The 17,500-nt window shown below is 42.5% G+C and overlaps 2 protein-coding genes across 4 annotated transcripts in view; one reads left to right on the top strand and one right to left on the bottom strand.

Moving 5' to 3' along the window:
• Window positions 1-8,984, top strand: part of epor (erythropoietin receptor) — a 17,752-nt gene extending 8,768 nt beyond the window's left edge. Inside the window, exons 4-8 of one of the 2 annotated variants that reach the window (XM_039824307.1) lie at window positions 1-126; window positions 1,579-1,735; window positions 4,796-4,883; window positions 5,310-5,397; window positions 6,868-8,982. The exon at window positions 1-126 is cut by the window's left edge and continues 29 nt beyond it. In XM_039824307.1, the coding sequence (XP_039680241.1) occupies window positions 1-126; window positions 1,579-1,735; window positions 4,796-4,883; window positions 5,310-5,397; window positions 6,868-7,581 (1,173 nt within the window). In that variant the 3' untranslated portion in view covers window positions 7,582-8,982. Of the gene's footprint in view, window positions 127-1,578; window positions 1,736-4,795; window positions 4,884-5,309; window positions 5,398-6,867 lie in introns of both variants that reach the window. The other variant, XM_039824308.1, reaches the window with a different exon arrangement.
• A 4,704-nt stretch (window positions 8,985-13,688) lies between these two features.
• swsap1 (SWIM-type zinc finger 7 associated protein 1) overlaps window positions 13,689-17,500 on the bottom strand; it is a 6,420-nt gene continuing 2,608 nt past the window's right edge. For both annotated transcript variants that reach the window (XM_039823727.1, XM_039823726.1), the window contains 2 exons: window positions 16,306-16,665; window positions 13,689-14,138 (listed from right to left, as the gene is read on the bottom strand). In XM_039823727.1, the coding sequence (XP_039679661.1) occupies window positions 13,872-14,138; window positions 16,306-16,665 (627 nt within the window). In that variant the 3' untranslated portion in view covers window positions 13,689-13,871. The remainder of the gene's footprint in view (window positions 14,139-16,305; window positions 16,666-17,500) is intronic.

Consider the following 17,500-nt stretch of genomic DNA (forward strand, 5'->3'; position numbering starts at 1 on the left):
GTGAGCCGTACGGGTCAGCGAGACCAGGTCAACGTCAGCTGGGTGCCCCCCCCCCTGAAGTACATGGACGACAGCATGATGTACGAGGTCAGCTACACCACGGACGACGACAGCCACCTGGGGCAGGTATGACCTTCTTACAAACGCTGGTTGATTGGCTGCCGCTTTAGAGCCACGTAAAGGTTCAGACCGACCAATCAGACGCCTGACAGTCTGGCGAGGTCGGTGACTCGAGTCTGTCCGGTGCCGTCGGCGTTCATTTGGGCCGACCTGACATGTATAATCGGCGGGGCGGGCACTGCCGGCAGTCTGACTCAGTGACCAATCTGATTGGTGGAGAGCTAACCAGGAAATGAGGAGCGGGATGAGGTGACTAGAGTCTCTCAAAATCTGATGAAGATCTTTTACACTGATCTTTGTTGATCTGAAATGAAGACAGATTCAGGAACTACACACACACTCACACACACACACACACACACACACACACACACACATATATACACAGACAGACACACACACACACACACACACACACACACATATATACACAGACACACACACAGACACACACACAGACACACAGACACACACACACACACACACACAGACACACACACACACACACACACATATATACACAGACAGACACACACACACACACACACACACACACACACACATATATACACAGACACACACACAGACACACACAGACACAGACACACACACACACACACACACACAGACACACACACACATATATACACAAGACACACACAGACAGACACACACACACACACACACACACACACACACATATATACACAGACACACACACAGACACACACAGACACACACACACACACACACACACACACACATATATACACAGACACACACACAGACACACACACACACACACACACACACACACACATATATACACAGACACACACAGACACACACACACACACACACACACACACACACACACACACACACACACACACACACACATATATACACAGACACACACACACTCACACACACAGACACACACACACACACACACACACACATACAGTATATACACAGACACACACACACACAGACACACACAGACACAGACACACAGACACACACACACACACACACACACACACACACACACACACACACACACACACACACACACACACACACACACACACACACACACACACACACACACACACAGACACACAGCCTATTTCTCTCTCCAGATGTTTCCAGTAACATGTGTCTGTGAACTATTTTAGTCTGATATGAGATCAGATTCTGAACGAGACGCCATGATGGTCAGGGAGCAGCCAGACCCATGTGACGCGTTCATCCAATCAGCTGCCGGTTTTCATTTTTTGGGCGACAACACAGATTAGCACCGCCTGTTGCTATGGAGACGTATTAGGTCTCGTCTCTTCGGTGTTCTGAGGAACTTTCTGGACCGACTCGGGGAGACTGACCAGTCCCACTGGCTCTGCTGCCGAGGGTCTGGGTTAGTGGACCGGTACTGATGAGTGGGGGACTGTTCTGCAGGTGGAGGTGGTCCGAGCCAGCTCCGAGCTGATCCTGAGAGGTCTGCAGCCGGACAAAAAGTACAAGATCCGAGTCCGAGTGAAGCTGGACGGGATCAGCTACAACGGCTACTGGAGCGCCTGGAGCGACCCGGTCACCATGGAAACACTGCCTGCAGGTCAGCATCATTCACACTGATTATAGACCTTCTTCACAGCAGACATGTTGACGTGTCACAGTAGGAACAGCTCAGGTGTATTAAACCATTACTGATGGCTGCATTCCACTTAGGAGAGGTCCTGGTATTAAACCATTACTGATGGCTGCATTCCACTTAGGAGAGGCCCTGGTATTAAACCATTACTGATGGCTGCATTCCACTTAGGAGAGGCCCTGGTATTAAACTATTACTGATGGCTGCATTCCACTTAGGAGAGGTCCTGGTATTAAACCATTACTGATGGCTGCATTCCACTTAGGAGAGGTCCTGGTATTAAACCATTACTGATGGCTGCATTCCACTTAGGAGAGGTCCTGGTATTAAACCATTACTGATGGCTGCATTCCACTTAGGAGAGGTCCTGGTATTAAACCATTACTGATGGCTGCATTCCACTTAGGAGAGGTCCTGGTATTAAACCATTACTGATGGCTGCATTCCACTTAGGAGAGGTCCCGGTTAAACCATTAATGATGGCTGCATTCCACTTAGAGAGGTCCTGGTATTAAACCATTAATGATGGCTGCATTCCACTTAGAGAGGTCCTGGTATTAAAACCATTACTGATGGCTGCATTCCACTTAGGAGAGACCCTGGTATTAAACCATTACTGATGGCTGCATTCCACTTAGGAGAGGTCCTGGTATAAACCATTACTGATGGCTGCATTCCACTTAGGAGAGGCCCTGGTATTAAAACCATTACTGATGGCTGCATTCCACTTTAGGAGAGGTCCTGGTATAAACCATTACTGATGGCTGCATTCCACTTAGGAGAGGTCCTGGTATTAAACCATTACTGATGGCTGCATTCCACTTAAGAGAGGTCCTGGTATTAAACCATTACTGATGGCTGCATTCCACTTAGAGAGGTCCTGGTATTAAACCATTACTGATGGCTGCATTCCACTTAGAGAGGTCCTGGTATTAAACCATTACTGATGGCTGCATTCCACTTAGGAGAGGTCCTGGTATTAAACCATTACTGATGGCTGCATTCCACTTAGGAGAGGTCCTGGTATTAAACCATTACTGATGGCTGCATTCCACTTAGGAGAGGTCCTGGTATTGGTCATGCTGACTCACTGAAATATCTTACTGGGACACTTGATGGAACTGAGCCATCGTTAATGTTATCAATGTCAGCTGTGCTTTTCCTGCTATGACAAGTCAACATGTCTGCTGTGAAAAAGGTCCATTCCCAATTATTTCCCTCCTATATCATTTGATTGATTAATTATTCCCCATTATTTCCCTCCTATATCATTTGATTGATTAATTACTCACCATTATTTCCCTCCTATATCATTTGATTGATTAATTACTCACCATTATTTCCCTCCTATAACATTTGATTGATTAATTACTCACCATTATTTCCTCTTATAACCTTTACATTGTTTAATTAACTCCCCACATTTCACTCCTCTATCATTTGATTATTAATTATCCCATTATTTCCCTAACATTTATTTGATTAATTATTCCCATTATTTCCCTCCTATAACATTTGATTGATTAATTATTCCCATTATTTCCCCTCCTATAACATTTGATTGATTAATTATTCCCATTATTTCCCCTATAACATTTAATTTGTTCTGCTCGTAACATTTGATTGATTAATTATTCCCCATATTCCCCAATCATTTACTAATTGATTAATTATTCCCATTTATTCCTTTATCATTTGATTGATTAATTTCCCCATTATTTCCCTCCTATAACATTTGATTGATTAATATTTTTCCTCCTATAACATTTGATTGATTAATTATTCCCATTATTTCCTCGCTAACATTTGATTGATTAATTATTCCCATTACTTCCCTAACATTTATTATTAATTATTCCCATTATTCCCCCTATAACTTTATTGATTAATCCCATTATTTCCCTCCTATAACTTGATTGATTACTTACCTTATTATTTCCTCCTATAATATTTGATTATTATTCATCTCCTATAACATTTGATTTACTATTTATTCTCCTAACATTTGATTATTAACATTCCTCATTATTTCCTTTTATTTCCCTGTAACATTTGATTGATTAATTATTCCCATTATTTCCCTTACTTAACTGATTGATTAATTATTCCCATTATTTCCTTCCTATAACATTTGATTGATTAATTATTCCCATTATTTCCCTCCTATAACATTTGATTGATTAATTATTCCCATTATTTCCCTCCTATAACATTTGATTGATTAATTACTCCCCATTATTTCCCTCCTATAACATTTGATTGATTAATTATTCCCATTATTTCCCTCCTATAACATTTGATTGATTAATTATTCCCATTATTTCCCTCCTATAACATTTGATTGATTAATTATTCCCATTATTTCCCTCCTATAACATTTGATTGATTAATTATTCCCATTATTTCCTTGCTGTAACATTTGATTGATTAATTATTCCCATTATTTCCCTCCTATAACATTTGATTGATTAATTATTCCCATTATTTCCCTCCTATAACATTTGATTGATTAATTATTATTTCCCTCCTATAACATTTGATTGATTAATTATTCCCCATTATTTCCCTCCTATATCATTTGATTGATTAATTATTCCCATTATTTCCCTCCTATATCATTTGATTGATTGATTATTCCATTATTTCCCCCTATAATACCTTATCCTCTTATAACATTCATTTGATTGATTAATTATTCCCATTATTTCCCTCCTATATCATTTGATTGATTGATTGATTATTATTTCCCTCCTATATCATTTGATTGATTGATTATTATTTCCCTCCTATAACATTTGATTGATTAATTATTCCCCATTATTTCCCTCCTATAACATTTGATTGATTGATTATTCCCATTATTTCCCTCCTATATCATTTGATTGATTGATTATTATTTCCTCCTATAACATTTGATTAATCATTCCCATTATTTCCCTCCTATATCATTTGATTGATTGATTGATTATTATTTCCCTCCTATATCATTCGATTGATTGATTGATTATTATTTCCCTGGTACAGAGCTGGATGCCCTCATCACATGCCTGACTCTGATCATCTCGTTCATCCTGGTCGTGCTGTCTCTCAGCATGCTGCTGTCCCACCGCAGGTCAGCTGACACAAACACAGCGCTTACTTATCAATCAATGAATGAATTAATGAATGAATGAAGACATTTTATTTTAGACATATCAAAATAAAACAAACAAAAACCCCCCAAAATGTAGTCTTCCTGTCGACCATGCAACTTTTAGTTTTTCTGAGTCAACATTTAGAATTTTTTTTTTCACTTTTTCTGTTTTTATAAAAACAAATTCTGCACATTTTTTTTTATCATTTTTGTCACTTTTTTCAACTTTTTTTTTAATCTTCTTTATTTTATATTTTTGCTTTTTGTTTTTCAAAATTTGTTTTTCGGTTACTAGCCACAAAAGAAGATGAATGGTCGCCTCTGTCAGAATCTTTCTGTACTGATTAATGGAAAAAGGTGAATTATTTAGTCAAATGATCTTTTAAACGTGTGTGCTCTTGACAGGTTTGTTATAAAGAAGGTCTGGCCGACTATTCCGACTCCGGACAGCAAGTTCAGAGGTCTTTTCACCGTTTACGGGGGAGACTTTCAGGTAAGAACGAGACCCGTTTACCCTGAAGGAGGAGGAGGGTTCTGCTGCTACACATGGGTTCTTACTAGAGGCGTTGAAATTAATCAAATAATCGATGCATGGAATCGTGGACGATGCTGCATCGATAATCAGCAGGCTCATAATTGATTATTTCTGTTTATAATGTAATGTAGGCCTAACAACATTTCTGTTTGCATATTCTGGTATGTTAACACATTCAGGAGGTGCCATGTGCTCAGTGCTGTATAGTTTTATGTATCCAAGTTATTTAGTATCAGAGCACTGCAGAATATTTGGTTTTTGAAGCTTGAAAAGCTCTGAATTAAATATCCTACATGGCTTTAATAGAAACATGGATTAAATATCCTACATGGCTTTAATAGAAACATGGATTAAATATCCTACATGGCTTTAATAGAAACATGGATTAAATATCCTACATGGCTTTAATAGAAACATGGATTAAATATCCTACATGGCTTTAATAGAAACATGGATTAGACGCATCGTGATGCATCGAGATATCAAATCACTGACATGATAATGGTAATGAAATCAGGAGATCAGTGAAGATTACCACCTCTAGTTCTTACTAGGGGGTGTGCAAACAAATCGATTCACATTCGTATCGCGATTCAAGCTCTACCGATTCAAAATCTATTTTATAGAATTCCAAAAATCGATTCATATTATTATTATTTTTTCTTTTACTTCACTTCTGGTCCCCAGAAATAATGGAGCAACAGCTAATTTATATACCGTTTGGGGTTTTTCTGGTTTGCGTTAGTGTTTCTAATATTTTTAGAAGGTGGCGAACAATCTGAGCAGCTGACAAGACAGCGAGGGGAAGGATACGAATCGGCATCTCTGTGATTTTGGGGTTGTATTGGCTGCGTTGGTAATTATAAAGGAACGTTTTGACATCATAATGTGGGTGATAATGTCTGTAAATTGGAGTAAAACAGACTTTGCTTATCCCGTGTGAAAGCGCAGCACAAAACACAAAACGTGGTAGGGTTAGAGGTGGGCAGTATATGGATATTATATCGATATCGTTTACTTGAGACTAGATATCGTCTTAGATTTTGGATATCCTAATATCGTAATATGACATAAGTATCTTTTCCTGGTTTTAAAGGCTGTATTACAGTAAAGTGATGTCATTTTCTGAACTCACCAGACTGTATCTGTTCTATTATTCACCTTTACCCACTTGGTCATTATATCTACATTACTGCTGATTATTTATCAAAAATCTCATTGTGTGAGTATTTAGTGAAAGCACCGATAGTCGACACTACAATATGGTTGCGGTATCGATATCGAGGTATTTGGTCAAAAATATTGTGATATTTGATTTTGTCCATATCGCCCAGCACTAGGTAGGGTTTTAATATCCAAATGATATGAAGTCCTAACACTAGTCCTGTGGGATGAGCCCTCCCAATCCTTTGTTGTGTCTTTGTACAGGAGTGGCTAGGACAGACCAACGGAGGTGCGTGGTTGACTCCAGCTTTCTTCTACTCAGAGGAATGCCCTTCTCCTCTGGAAGTCCTGTCCGAGCTCAGCCCTTGCCCACCTCTGCCTCCCAAAACCTCCAGAGCTCCGACGACCGGCAGCGCCGAGCACGAGGCTGTAAAGCCGGCGTCGGACGACCGAGAGCCGTTGGAAAGTGGCGATTCGGCTCAGACGCAGCGATGGAGAGCCGCGCCGCACGACTCCTGGCTGATGGACCGCTTACGGGCCCTGCAGCAGAACCCCGAGCTCTGCTCCCAGTCCTCTCTGCTCGAGTCTCAAGACGCCTACGTCACGCTCAGCGCCAACGACCACACCGGAGACCATCACCTGGCTGGCGTTCTCGAGGAAGCCTTGCCCCTTCAGGCGCTCTTTGCCTCCAGAAAAACTCAAGCGCTTTGTGAATCTCACTCGGACCTGGGCTCCGTGCAGCAGAGCTCCGGGTCGGGTCGCCTTTCATCGCAGTCGAGCTTTGAGTACCCGGGCCAAGTCTGGATGCCCAAAGGCCCGGGGTACGCCTACATGGCGGTGGCAGACTCTGGCGTCTCTATGGATTACAGCCCCATGAGCAGAGCCGACGACTTTGGGAAACTGGTGATCTACGCCAACGAGATCCCTGCTCACAGAAGAGCCTTCTCGTCCAGGCACAACCCGATCCACGACGTCTGAGTCTCATGAACGGGTTCGTACGATATCCAACGAAAAGTTATGCACAACAACTCGTATGATATCCTACGAAATTAGGCGATCGGCGGCTACAGAGCTCCGTGACTCGTCGGTCGTATCAGCAGCCGTTACAGCTGAGTTTAGCCGACAAAAAGTGAGCGTCATGCCACAGTTAAAGGACAATACCGGCGCCAAATGACCCTAGGAGTTAATAACATGTGTACCAACTCGACCGTTCTCTGGGACATGTTTTCATGCTAATTCAATGCGTCTCTAGCTTTAAACTAGCTACCGCTAACCGCTGATTAGCTGCTAACGCTAGTAGTCGGGGCAGATGGTAAATCTCTATTTCTACACCACTAACAAGACTCAACATATCACCACACTTCCACGGTAGCATAACGAGGTCCCTACATGTTAGCACAAGCATTGAGAACTCTGTAAGTGTACAGACAGTTTATTATAAAGATAGATCATGAAGACAGTAGCCTAGCGTTCATGTTTACATGCGTCATGACCGGTCGAACGACGAACGCCATGCAACCAGTAACCAATAACGTAGCTCAAACTCTGCTCCCCGGCTTGGAAGCCCTGTATTTTATGACCCAAACATCTGGATACATGTTTGTGGATACATACGAATTACTGTGCTTTCCTTTTTGTAGCGATATGAACGAATGGATCATGAGAACAGCCTTGGACTGAGCCTGGAAGCCGACTCAGTGGAGGGTTTTTGGATTATTCACCCAAAGCTACGAAGACTCTTAACTGTTAAGATTAAGAAAGATGTACCAAGGATTTGGGAGCAGACTGATACCAAAGTGTAAGCTAACGGACTCCTGAAGAAGAGTCCGATGGATGTACAAACATTCTTACTTTATCCAAACCACAGCTGTGGTTCACAACAAATACTGATATTCAGTGCTGCGTGCTGATCTGTAAGTGATCCCATCCTGTAGATCAGAGCAGAATATTACTTTTATAATTCACCAACATTCAAGTTGAGGGAGTGAACTCCCTGAGTGTTTTCATAGTAGTTCATAGGGCTGTCCTAACCTGACTCCACCAGATGGATCGCTTCCCATTTGCTCAACATATCCATCTGGGAACTTACCGTTGTAAGTTCTGTCTATCTCCAACTATAGGTGGTGATAGACAGATGGTTTATCCAATCAGCTAACCAGGATTTCCTCCCCTTCCCAAAAGTTCTCCAACGGTAAGTTCCTAGATGGATATGTTGAGCAAATGGGAAGCGATCCATCTGGTGGAGCCAGGTTAGGTTGTACAGGCTGAAGTTGGAGAAACAGCTAGCTAGCTGATGTGGTTTTAGCTAAAGTGGTTAGCACCATAGACAGGTTAGCACACACCAAATGTCTCGGCTAGTGCCGTAGAAAGCCGTGCAGATGTTGACCAGCCCACCAGGAGACTGAAGGCAGGACACATTCAGAAACAGGATCTCACTCTAAACAGCATGGATGGATGTTTTCAAAGTGTGTATGTGTGTGGAAGCACCAGAGACACAAAATAACACCCCAAATCCCAGAAAAAGTGATTTTTGTCATAATATGGGCACTAATAATGCAGCAGCTTAGAGGGTTCATGTACAATTTACAGCATCAGTTCTCTGAGAATCTCTTTCATATTCAAGATAAACTGGTATTGTAAGTGAAATATCCCTGATCAAATCCATACAGAATCAAATCTTGTGAATCAGAATCGATTCAGGAAATCATTGGCGATATGCAGCCCTGTATATATATATATATAAATATAGAAAATTGCCAGCCTTATACTTTAAGTACCCTCAAATTTAAATCAAACAGCTTACACTTTAACGCCGCAGCCATTATGTAAATGTCCAAATGAAACTCACTGTATTTGTTAATAATATTTTGATGATAGTGAAGTATAATTAGCGTTACTGTAGGAGATATTCATGCTCATGTAACTGTAGTTAAGAAGTCTGTTTCTTGTCATGTTGAAGTTGTGTTTTTAGCCTCTGCTGCCGCCTAAAGGCTCTGACCCCCCCAACCAGACCCCCCAACCAGACCCCCCAACCAGACCCCCCAACCAGACCCACCAACCAGACCCCCAACCAGACCCCCAACCAGACCCCCCAACCAGACCCACCAACCAGACCCCCCAACCAGACCCCCCAACCAGACCCACCAACCAGACCCACCAACCAGACCCACCAACCAGACCCCCAACCAGACCACCCCAACCAGACCCCCAACCAGACCCACCAACCAGACCCCCAACCAGACCCCCAACCAGACCCACCAACCAGACCCACCAACCAGACCCACCAACCAGACCCCCCAGCCAGACGGCCGACCATCAGCAGTAGAGCCAGTCAGCTGATCAGTCTCCCCGAGTTGGTCCAGAAAGTTCCTCAGAACACCGAAGAGACGAGACCTAATACGTCTCCATAGCAACAGGCGGCGCTAATCTGTGTTGTCGCCCAAAAAATGAAAACCGGCAGCTGATTGGACGAACGCGTCACATGGGTCTGGCTGCTCCCTGACCATCATGGCGTCTCGTTCAGAATCTGATCTCATATCAGACTAAAATAGTTCACAGACACATGTTACTGGAAACATCTGGAGAGAGAAATAGGCTGTGTGTCTGTGTGTGTGTGTGTCTGTGTCTGTCTGTGTGTGTGTGTGTCTCTGTGTGTGTGTGTCTATATGTGTGCGTGTCTATATGTGTGTGTGTCTGTGTGTGTGTGTGTGTGTGTCTGTCTGTGTGTGTGTCTGTGTGTGTGTGTGTGTGTCTCTGTGTGTGTGTGTCTATATGTGTGCGTGTCTATATGTGTGTGTGTCTGTGTGTGTGTGTATATATGTGTGTGTGTGTGTGTGTGTGTGTCTTCATTTCAACAAAGATCAGTTTAAAAGATTTTCATCAGATTTTGAGAGACTCTAGTCACCTCATCCCGCTCGCCATTTCCTGGTTAGCTCTCCACCAATCAGATTGGTCGTTGAGTGCCCGCCCCGCTGATTCAACAAGTCAAATCGGCCCGAACGAAGGCCGACGGCCGATTATCGGCGCGGTGGGTCAGAGCCTTAAAGGACGCAGCATGGACAGTACTTCTTCAGTACGTTTCCATTCAAAATACTTAAATACTTTACAGTTTCTTAAATCAAAGTGAATCATGTCCATGTGTGTTTAATGCTTGTTTGCTTTTGTGGCTTAGAAAAAGATATATTGAGACAGAAATTGCAGCTCCGCTAAAAGTATATTAAAACATATCTTTACATTATTGCCTTAAAGCAGAAGTTAAAGGGTAACAAAAACCAACCCACAGCCATCTGTCTGTCGCATGTTTTTAATTTATCAAATATATCAGACTGATGTCATGAAGTGGGGTATGTGTGACACGCCAACTCGTACGCCATTATTATTGGCGTGTTATCAAGATGCATGCTCGCTTTTTAGCGTGTTTATCAACGCCGTTTGGCCTCCATTGACTTACATTACCTTGAGATTGCGCGTGAATTGACGAAAATACCATAGACAGTATATATAAACTGGACCAGCAGGTCCAACTGAGCTTGAAGACGTAGATGTGACGTGAGCAACCTGTCTGAAAGTGTGAAGTCTTCTGGTAGCTGTGCCGAGAGAAATCTCAATCATTCCCAATCTTACAGAGACGGAGAGCGTAGGTATATGTAAGGAGATAACATAGGCACAGGCTAATTACTGATCACTAACATGCTAGTTAACATTAGTCATTACTGACTACATGCTGTTACATTAGTATTAAACCTAAACAGATAATGGAAGTCCAAACTGCCTGTGAGCTTCTCCTGTACTATACGGTAATTCCTCTACTGTGTGACAGTAAGTCTCGTGGTTATGACCCAATCGTTAGCCTATTGTTATAAAAGCGTCTGCTACGGAGCCATAACGTGAGGTACAAGGTAATGGAGCCTTTCATACATTGTCGTGTTTCTTTAGAAATAAACAACGGACAAATAGAGTCTTTAAACTCTTCAGATGTAAAGTTATTCTCTGTCAAAGTGACGTCAAAATGAATGGGAGCCAATGGGATGCTAACGGGAGGTGATGGCTTGGTAGCATCTAAATGGCGCCATAGGAGGTTCTGCAACATATATTTCAAGAGAAAGTTACAACATTAGTAGTTTACTTAGTAGAGTAATATTTGGTTCCATGTTTAGCTTTTTCAGAAACATTTAACACAATATTCTGTGTTGATAATATCAGTTTATTTTCTATATTTCTTCTGATTTGTAAAATACTTTAACTGTGATATCAGCCACTTCAGTCCAACACACACACTCAGACACACACACACACTCACACACACACACACACACACACACTCTCTGACACACACACACACACACACACGTTTGTAAATCAGTGGTTCTCAACTTGAGGAACCGGACCCCTCGAAGGGTCACGAGATGATTAAAAGGGTAAGAAAATGATAAAATCATGAATATTCTTTATAAATACATGTTTATTTTGATGTACAGATGGGCATTTTTCTGGCATTTTGGTCACAAAACTTTGCTTAGTTTTAAAGGGTCTGGATACTAAAAATGTTGTAAATGTTTTTCATGTGTTTTCATTGTTTAATTCATGTGTTTTCATTGTTTAATTCATGTGTTTTCATGTGTTTGACGAAGCTTAATGTCATTTAAAATGTCAACTCATTAAAGGTACATCTCCACCCACCGTGGTCCTCTCAGCTGATGGATTACATCATCTTTCATACGGCGACAAGGATTTGGTGAAAGATTAGTTTGGGACCAGAGGAGACATTAAAGGTGCCGTAGGTAGGATTGTGAAGAAGAATGTGAACATCATCAACTTCTCAGTCCCTCCCCCACCTTTACGCTAAAGACCAAAACGGTCTCCTAAGCCCCTCCCCCCACAAGGGAGAATGAATGCGTGTGCATGAGCAGTGATTGTCACACAGTTAGACACGCCTCCTGGCCCTGATTGGTGCATCTGAACAGTTAGACACTCCCCCCTGGCCCTGATTGGTGCATCTGAACAGTTAGATACTCCCCCTGGCCCTGATTGGTGCATCTGAACAGTGAGCACTCCAGGCTGTAGGTGGAGCCAGAGGAGCTGGATTTATTTTAATGACCTGCTTCATGTAGTTCTACTGGAACATAGGGTCAGTTTCAGCAGACATGACAGAAAGGTAGTTTAATAAGGCTTACCTACTGCACCTTTAACTGTCAAAGAAAATGCGAGACAGCATTTCCTCTGAGCAAAACCAGACCTCCAATAGAGAGGCCAAGCCCCTCCCCTTCCAGTGGACCACCATGGGACCTTATTTCATATAAAATATGTACGGTAGCGACTAGGGCTGCACAATTAATCACAATTTTATCGAAATCGCAATATGGACTTAGCCTGGTGAGACCGTCCTGATCTGGCGAGCTCCAGTTTTCTACTCTGAGCCGTTCGCCAAACGAACACGAACCCGCAGCGTTGAGTTTTGAGGCTATAGGTGGTGATAGACAGATGGTTTATCCAATCAGCTAACCAGGATTTTCGCCCCTTTGCAAAAGTTCTCCAACGGTTAAGTTCCCAGATGGATATGCCGAGCTAATGGGAAGCGATCCATCTGGTGGAGTCAGGTTAGGATGGACTAGTGCAATATTCAAATCGCAGGGGGGGGGTGCAATATTTGTTAAAGGCTAAATCTGTGTCAAATTATTCTGAATGAAGTAGTAGGAGCTGAGGACTACACATCCTCTCCTACAGACTACAGAAGACATCTTTGTTTGGTACAGATCCTCACAAAAATCTCACTATAATCATTTAAATTTGTTTAATTTTAACATTTTTCAATGCAAATGAGAATAATGAGACAAAAATGATCATTTCCTCCTATATCATGAATCATACTGCGATCACAATATCAGTCAAAATAATCACAATAATATATTTTCCTCATATCGTGACAGTCCTAGTAGTGAACAGGGAGAGACAAATAAAACAATAAACAGACTTTCTTCACTTGCTAAATTATCTTATTATTAAATTAAATTATCTATAACACTGGCAGCGCCGCCGCTAGTTAGCTTAGCATAGTGAATGGAATCCTATGTTGCCGGTTAGCATGTTGTGAGTAAAAGTGAGCCAACAAAAGACAAAAAAACAACCTAATTACTTGCTCTGAGACAAAAACTGCGTTGGCCCACCTATCTACAGCCAGGGGAGACCGGGATAAGAACTATTTCAACAAACTGTTTGGAGTATCCTTTAAGGGAACGGAGATTCAGCCTTTTTCTCCCACTGCGACATTTTCAAACCAACTTAAACTGCATTGAACCATCAGGAGAAATGAACAGCTGCCACTCCTGGGCCACAGCTGGTCTGTCCTCACAGTCTTTGGTCAGGGCAGCGGTCCCAGTCCCAGACAGGCCGGTCCCAGACAGGCCAGTCCCAGACAGGCCGGTACCGGAGAGGCCAGTCCCAGACAGGCCAGTCCCAGAGAGGTAAACGTGCCACACCTCCTGCAGTCCAGCTGCTGCAGCTTCATAACTCCTCTCTCGGTCCAGAGTGCAGCGCACCTAGGAGTGGGGGTAGGTGGGGGGAGATAGGATAGGTTAGGTTAGGTTAGGTTACTTTATTGGTACCCGTGGGTCATCTAGTTTTACAGTCTAAGAGGCAGAACATCCTTAAAACTTTGTAGACCACAACATGACATACAACACACAAAACATTAAAACATATAAAAACAGGTAGTAAAAGATAGAAAAAAGAGGAACAGAGAACAGTCAGACCAGAGGGCTTGGGTGTTTGTTTAACGGCATGATTGCCGCTGGTATAATACTGATTGTAAATCTTGTGGTTCTGTAACCAGGAACGGTTGGCCTCCGTCCGGAGGGGAGATACTGGACTTATGATTTCTTTTGCGACGATGTTTCAAATCGATGGACTGGGTAACCCCAGCCCGATCTGCCGGGGGTTTGAGTCCTCCCTGCAGCTCAGGCTGGACACCTGTACGTTTATCTATCCTGCTTCCGTTACAAATTTTGCGGGAACCAATCACAAGCTGTCTTATCCACCTGGCGCGCTATAGAGCTCAACAGTAAAAATACAATGCAGTTTCTCCATTGACAATTTGGAGTATAAGCCTTAAAAATGGTGACCATCGATGGTAGACTTAAAACCAGCTACGACATGACTCAGCGATTCGTCTTTTATTCGCGATGTCTTGGATAAGTACTTCATTACCCACAATCCCACAGTGATGCCTCTGATTGGTGGAACTCATGCTGGTGAGGAGGGGAGGGGGAGCTGCCTGCACGATCCGTCACGAGGATTTACGACACTGCACGAACCACGATCTGTTCCACGCTTCTGCCGTTAGCCTCCGCCGGGAAGCTAACGTTAGTTTAGCTAACAGCTAATTCGGCTAACCGCTAGCTGACAGCTTGATTCAGTCTAAAATAACGCTAACTCAAGCTAAACACAGGCTACAGCTGGCGTAACAGCTGTTATATATGTTAACAGTTATTTTCAGGTTTTATTTTGAGGGTCTGTTAAAGTTATTACACGCTGTCTCAGCTAGCGGTTAGCCGAATTAGCCGTTAGCTAAACTAACGTAGCTTCCTTTATTCAGTGGTGCGCAGTGGTTTATGGGATGAGTAGTTCCTTCGCTTTGAAATGACGATATGTACACAGTCTTGTACCTTTGACTTTGTTTGTATTTTCTGTTCGTTTTTTCACTCTAAATGGTACGTTGTATTCATATGAGTCACGTACCATCTGGTTAGCCTAATGCTAACGGTCTAAAACTCTTCATGTGCGGATTTATCCAGACGTCAACGGGAGGAATGACGGGAAATTTACTTGTGGAACCCAAGGTCTCTCTGGCTGGTTTAACACGACGACGATAGAGAAGCGACCAATCAGCTTCTTGTTGACATTCAACGTGGCGGCCAGCGAAGCGCAGCGACCGGTTGATGCCGCTGTCGCTGCTACGTCACCCTGCTCGTTGCTCTGATTGGTTGAAGGACTATCCAATCACGTACAGAGTCAGTAGAGAATTTTTGATAACTCTGCAAACCCTTTGGTGTGTCTCTCAATGAGCTTCATGAGGTAGTCACCTGAAATGGTTTTACCTTCACAGGTGTGCTTTGTCAGGGTTCATTAGTGGAAGTTTTTCCCTTATTAATAAAAAGCAAAGGGTGGCTACTTTGAAGAATCTAAAATATAAGACATGTTTTCAGTTATTTCACACTTTGTTGTTAAGTACATAATTCCATATGTGTTCATTCATAGTTTTGATGCCTTCAGTGAGAATCTACAATGTAAATAGTCATGAAAATAAAAAGGAAACTCATTGAATGAGAAGGTGTGTCCAAACTTTTGGCCCTGTACTGTGTATATATATATATATATAAAAAAAAATATATATAATATATATATATATATATATATATATATATATATATATATATATATATATATATATATATATATATATATATATATATATATATATATATATCCAAACAGAGCGAAATCAGAAAATACAGACTCCATCTTATGTTCTTTAAAAATAAAAATAAATGTCTGACTGACTGACTGACTTGTGATGTGCATTCTTCTTAGAAAACATGATCATCTTGATATATTGTGTAGAAGTGTATGATTCAACTTTTGTTTTTGTTAAAGAAGGAAAAGAAAAATCGCAGAACCAAAGCAGAGCGTCCCAGCCCTAAGGAGTACCTGGAAGTAGCGATCCAGAACATCCAGGATCGGATCTGCGGCCGAGGCCTCGGCGCCGGCTCGCACCGCGTCCTCTTCCGGCTGCAGAGAGGCGATGACTCGGCACGGGGCCGCGCTCGAGCGGCGCTGCTTCAGGAGTCGTGTGAGGAAGGCGGCGCTGTCGCACAGCAGCGCTGCCAGGTGTGCAGCGCGGGACGGCTCGCCTGGGTGGGGGCCGCCCCCAGAGCCTCGCAGGAAGCCCCCCAGCCTGTCGACGATGATCAGGGACGCCGGCGTGGGACACGTGTTGCAGGACTCGTGGAGGCTCGCCACCTGCTGCAGGAGCTCCTCCAGCGTCCGGGGGTAGGAGAACTGGATTCTCTTTGGAAAGAAGAAACTTGAGCTGACAGGCAGAAGCTGACTGAGTCACTAGCTGTGTTTCCATCCACACCTTTTTATCTCAATTGAGTGATATATCGAATGAAAAATGCCGTTACGGAAACAGTTATAGTTATAGTAAATTAATGAATTGCGATCATAGACTGTAAATTAGTGGACAGAGCATGTGTGATGTCACCCATTGGTTTGTGGAGATCTGCTATGAGTCGTTGAGTTTGCCGTTACGGGTGCAGCCATCCTGGTTGCAGATGTGACGATTTTAGACGAGAGGGAGGAGGGAGGGAGGAGCTGCTTACACTCTACGTTACGTTACACACTTTCACTGGCAATCACATCATAGCCACGCCCTAAAACATTGCATTGTCCATTAATATTAACAGTCTATGATTGCGATTAAGTTTTACAGTACAGGCCAAAAGTTTGGACACACCTTCTCATTCAATGCGTTTCCTTTTATTTTTTTATGACTATTTACATTGTAGATTCTCACTGAAGGCATCAAAACTATGAATGAAAATATTATTAACAAAAAAGTGAATAAAAAATGTCTTATATTTTAGATTCTTCAAAGTAGCCACCCTTTGCTTTTTTATTAATAAGGGAAAAACTTCCACTAATGAACCCTGACAAAGCACACCTGTGAAGGTAAAACCATTTCAGGTGACTACCTCATGAAGCTCATTGAGAGAACACCAAGGGTTTGCAGAGTTATCAAAAAAAGCAAAGGGTGGCTACTTTGAAGAATCTAAAATATAAGACATGTTTTCAGTTATTTCACACTTTGTTGTTAAGTACATAATTCCATATGTGTTCATTC

Source organism: Perca fluviatilis, chromosome 15, assembly GCF_010015445.1.
Source record: "Perca fluviatilis chromosome 15, GENO_Pfluv_1.0, whole genome shotgun sequence".
Lineage (NCBI taxonomy): Eukaryota > Metazoa > Chordata > Actinopteri > Perciformes > Percidae > Perca > Perca fluviatilis.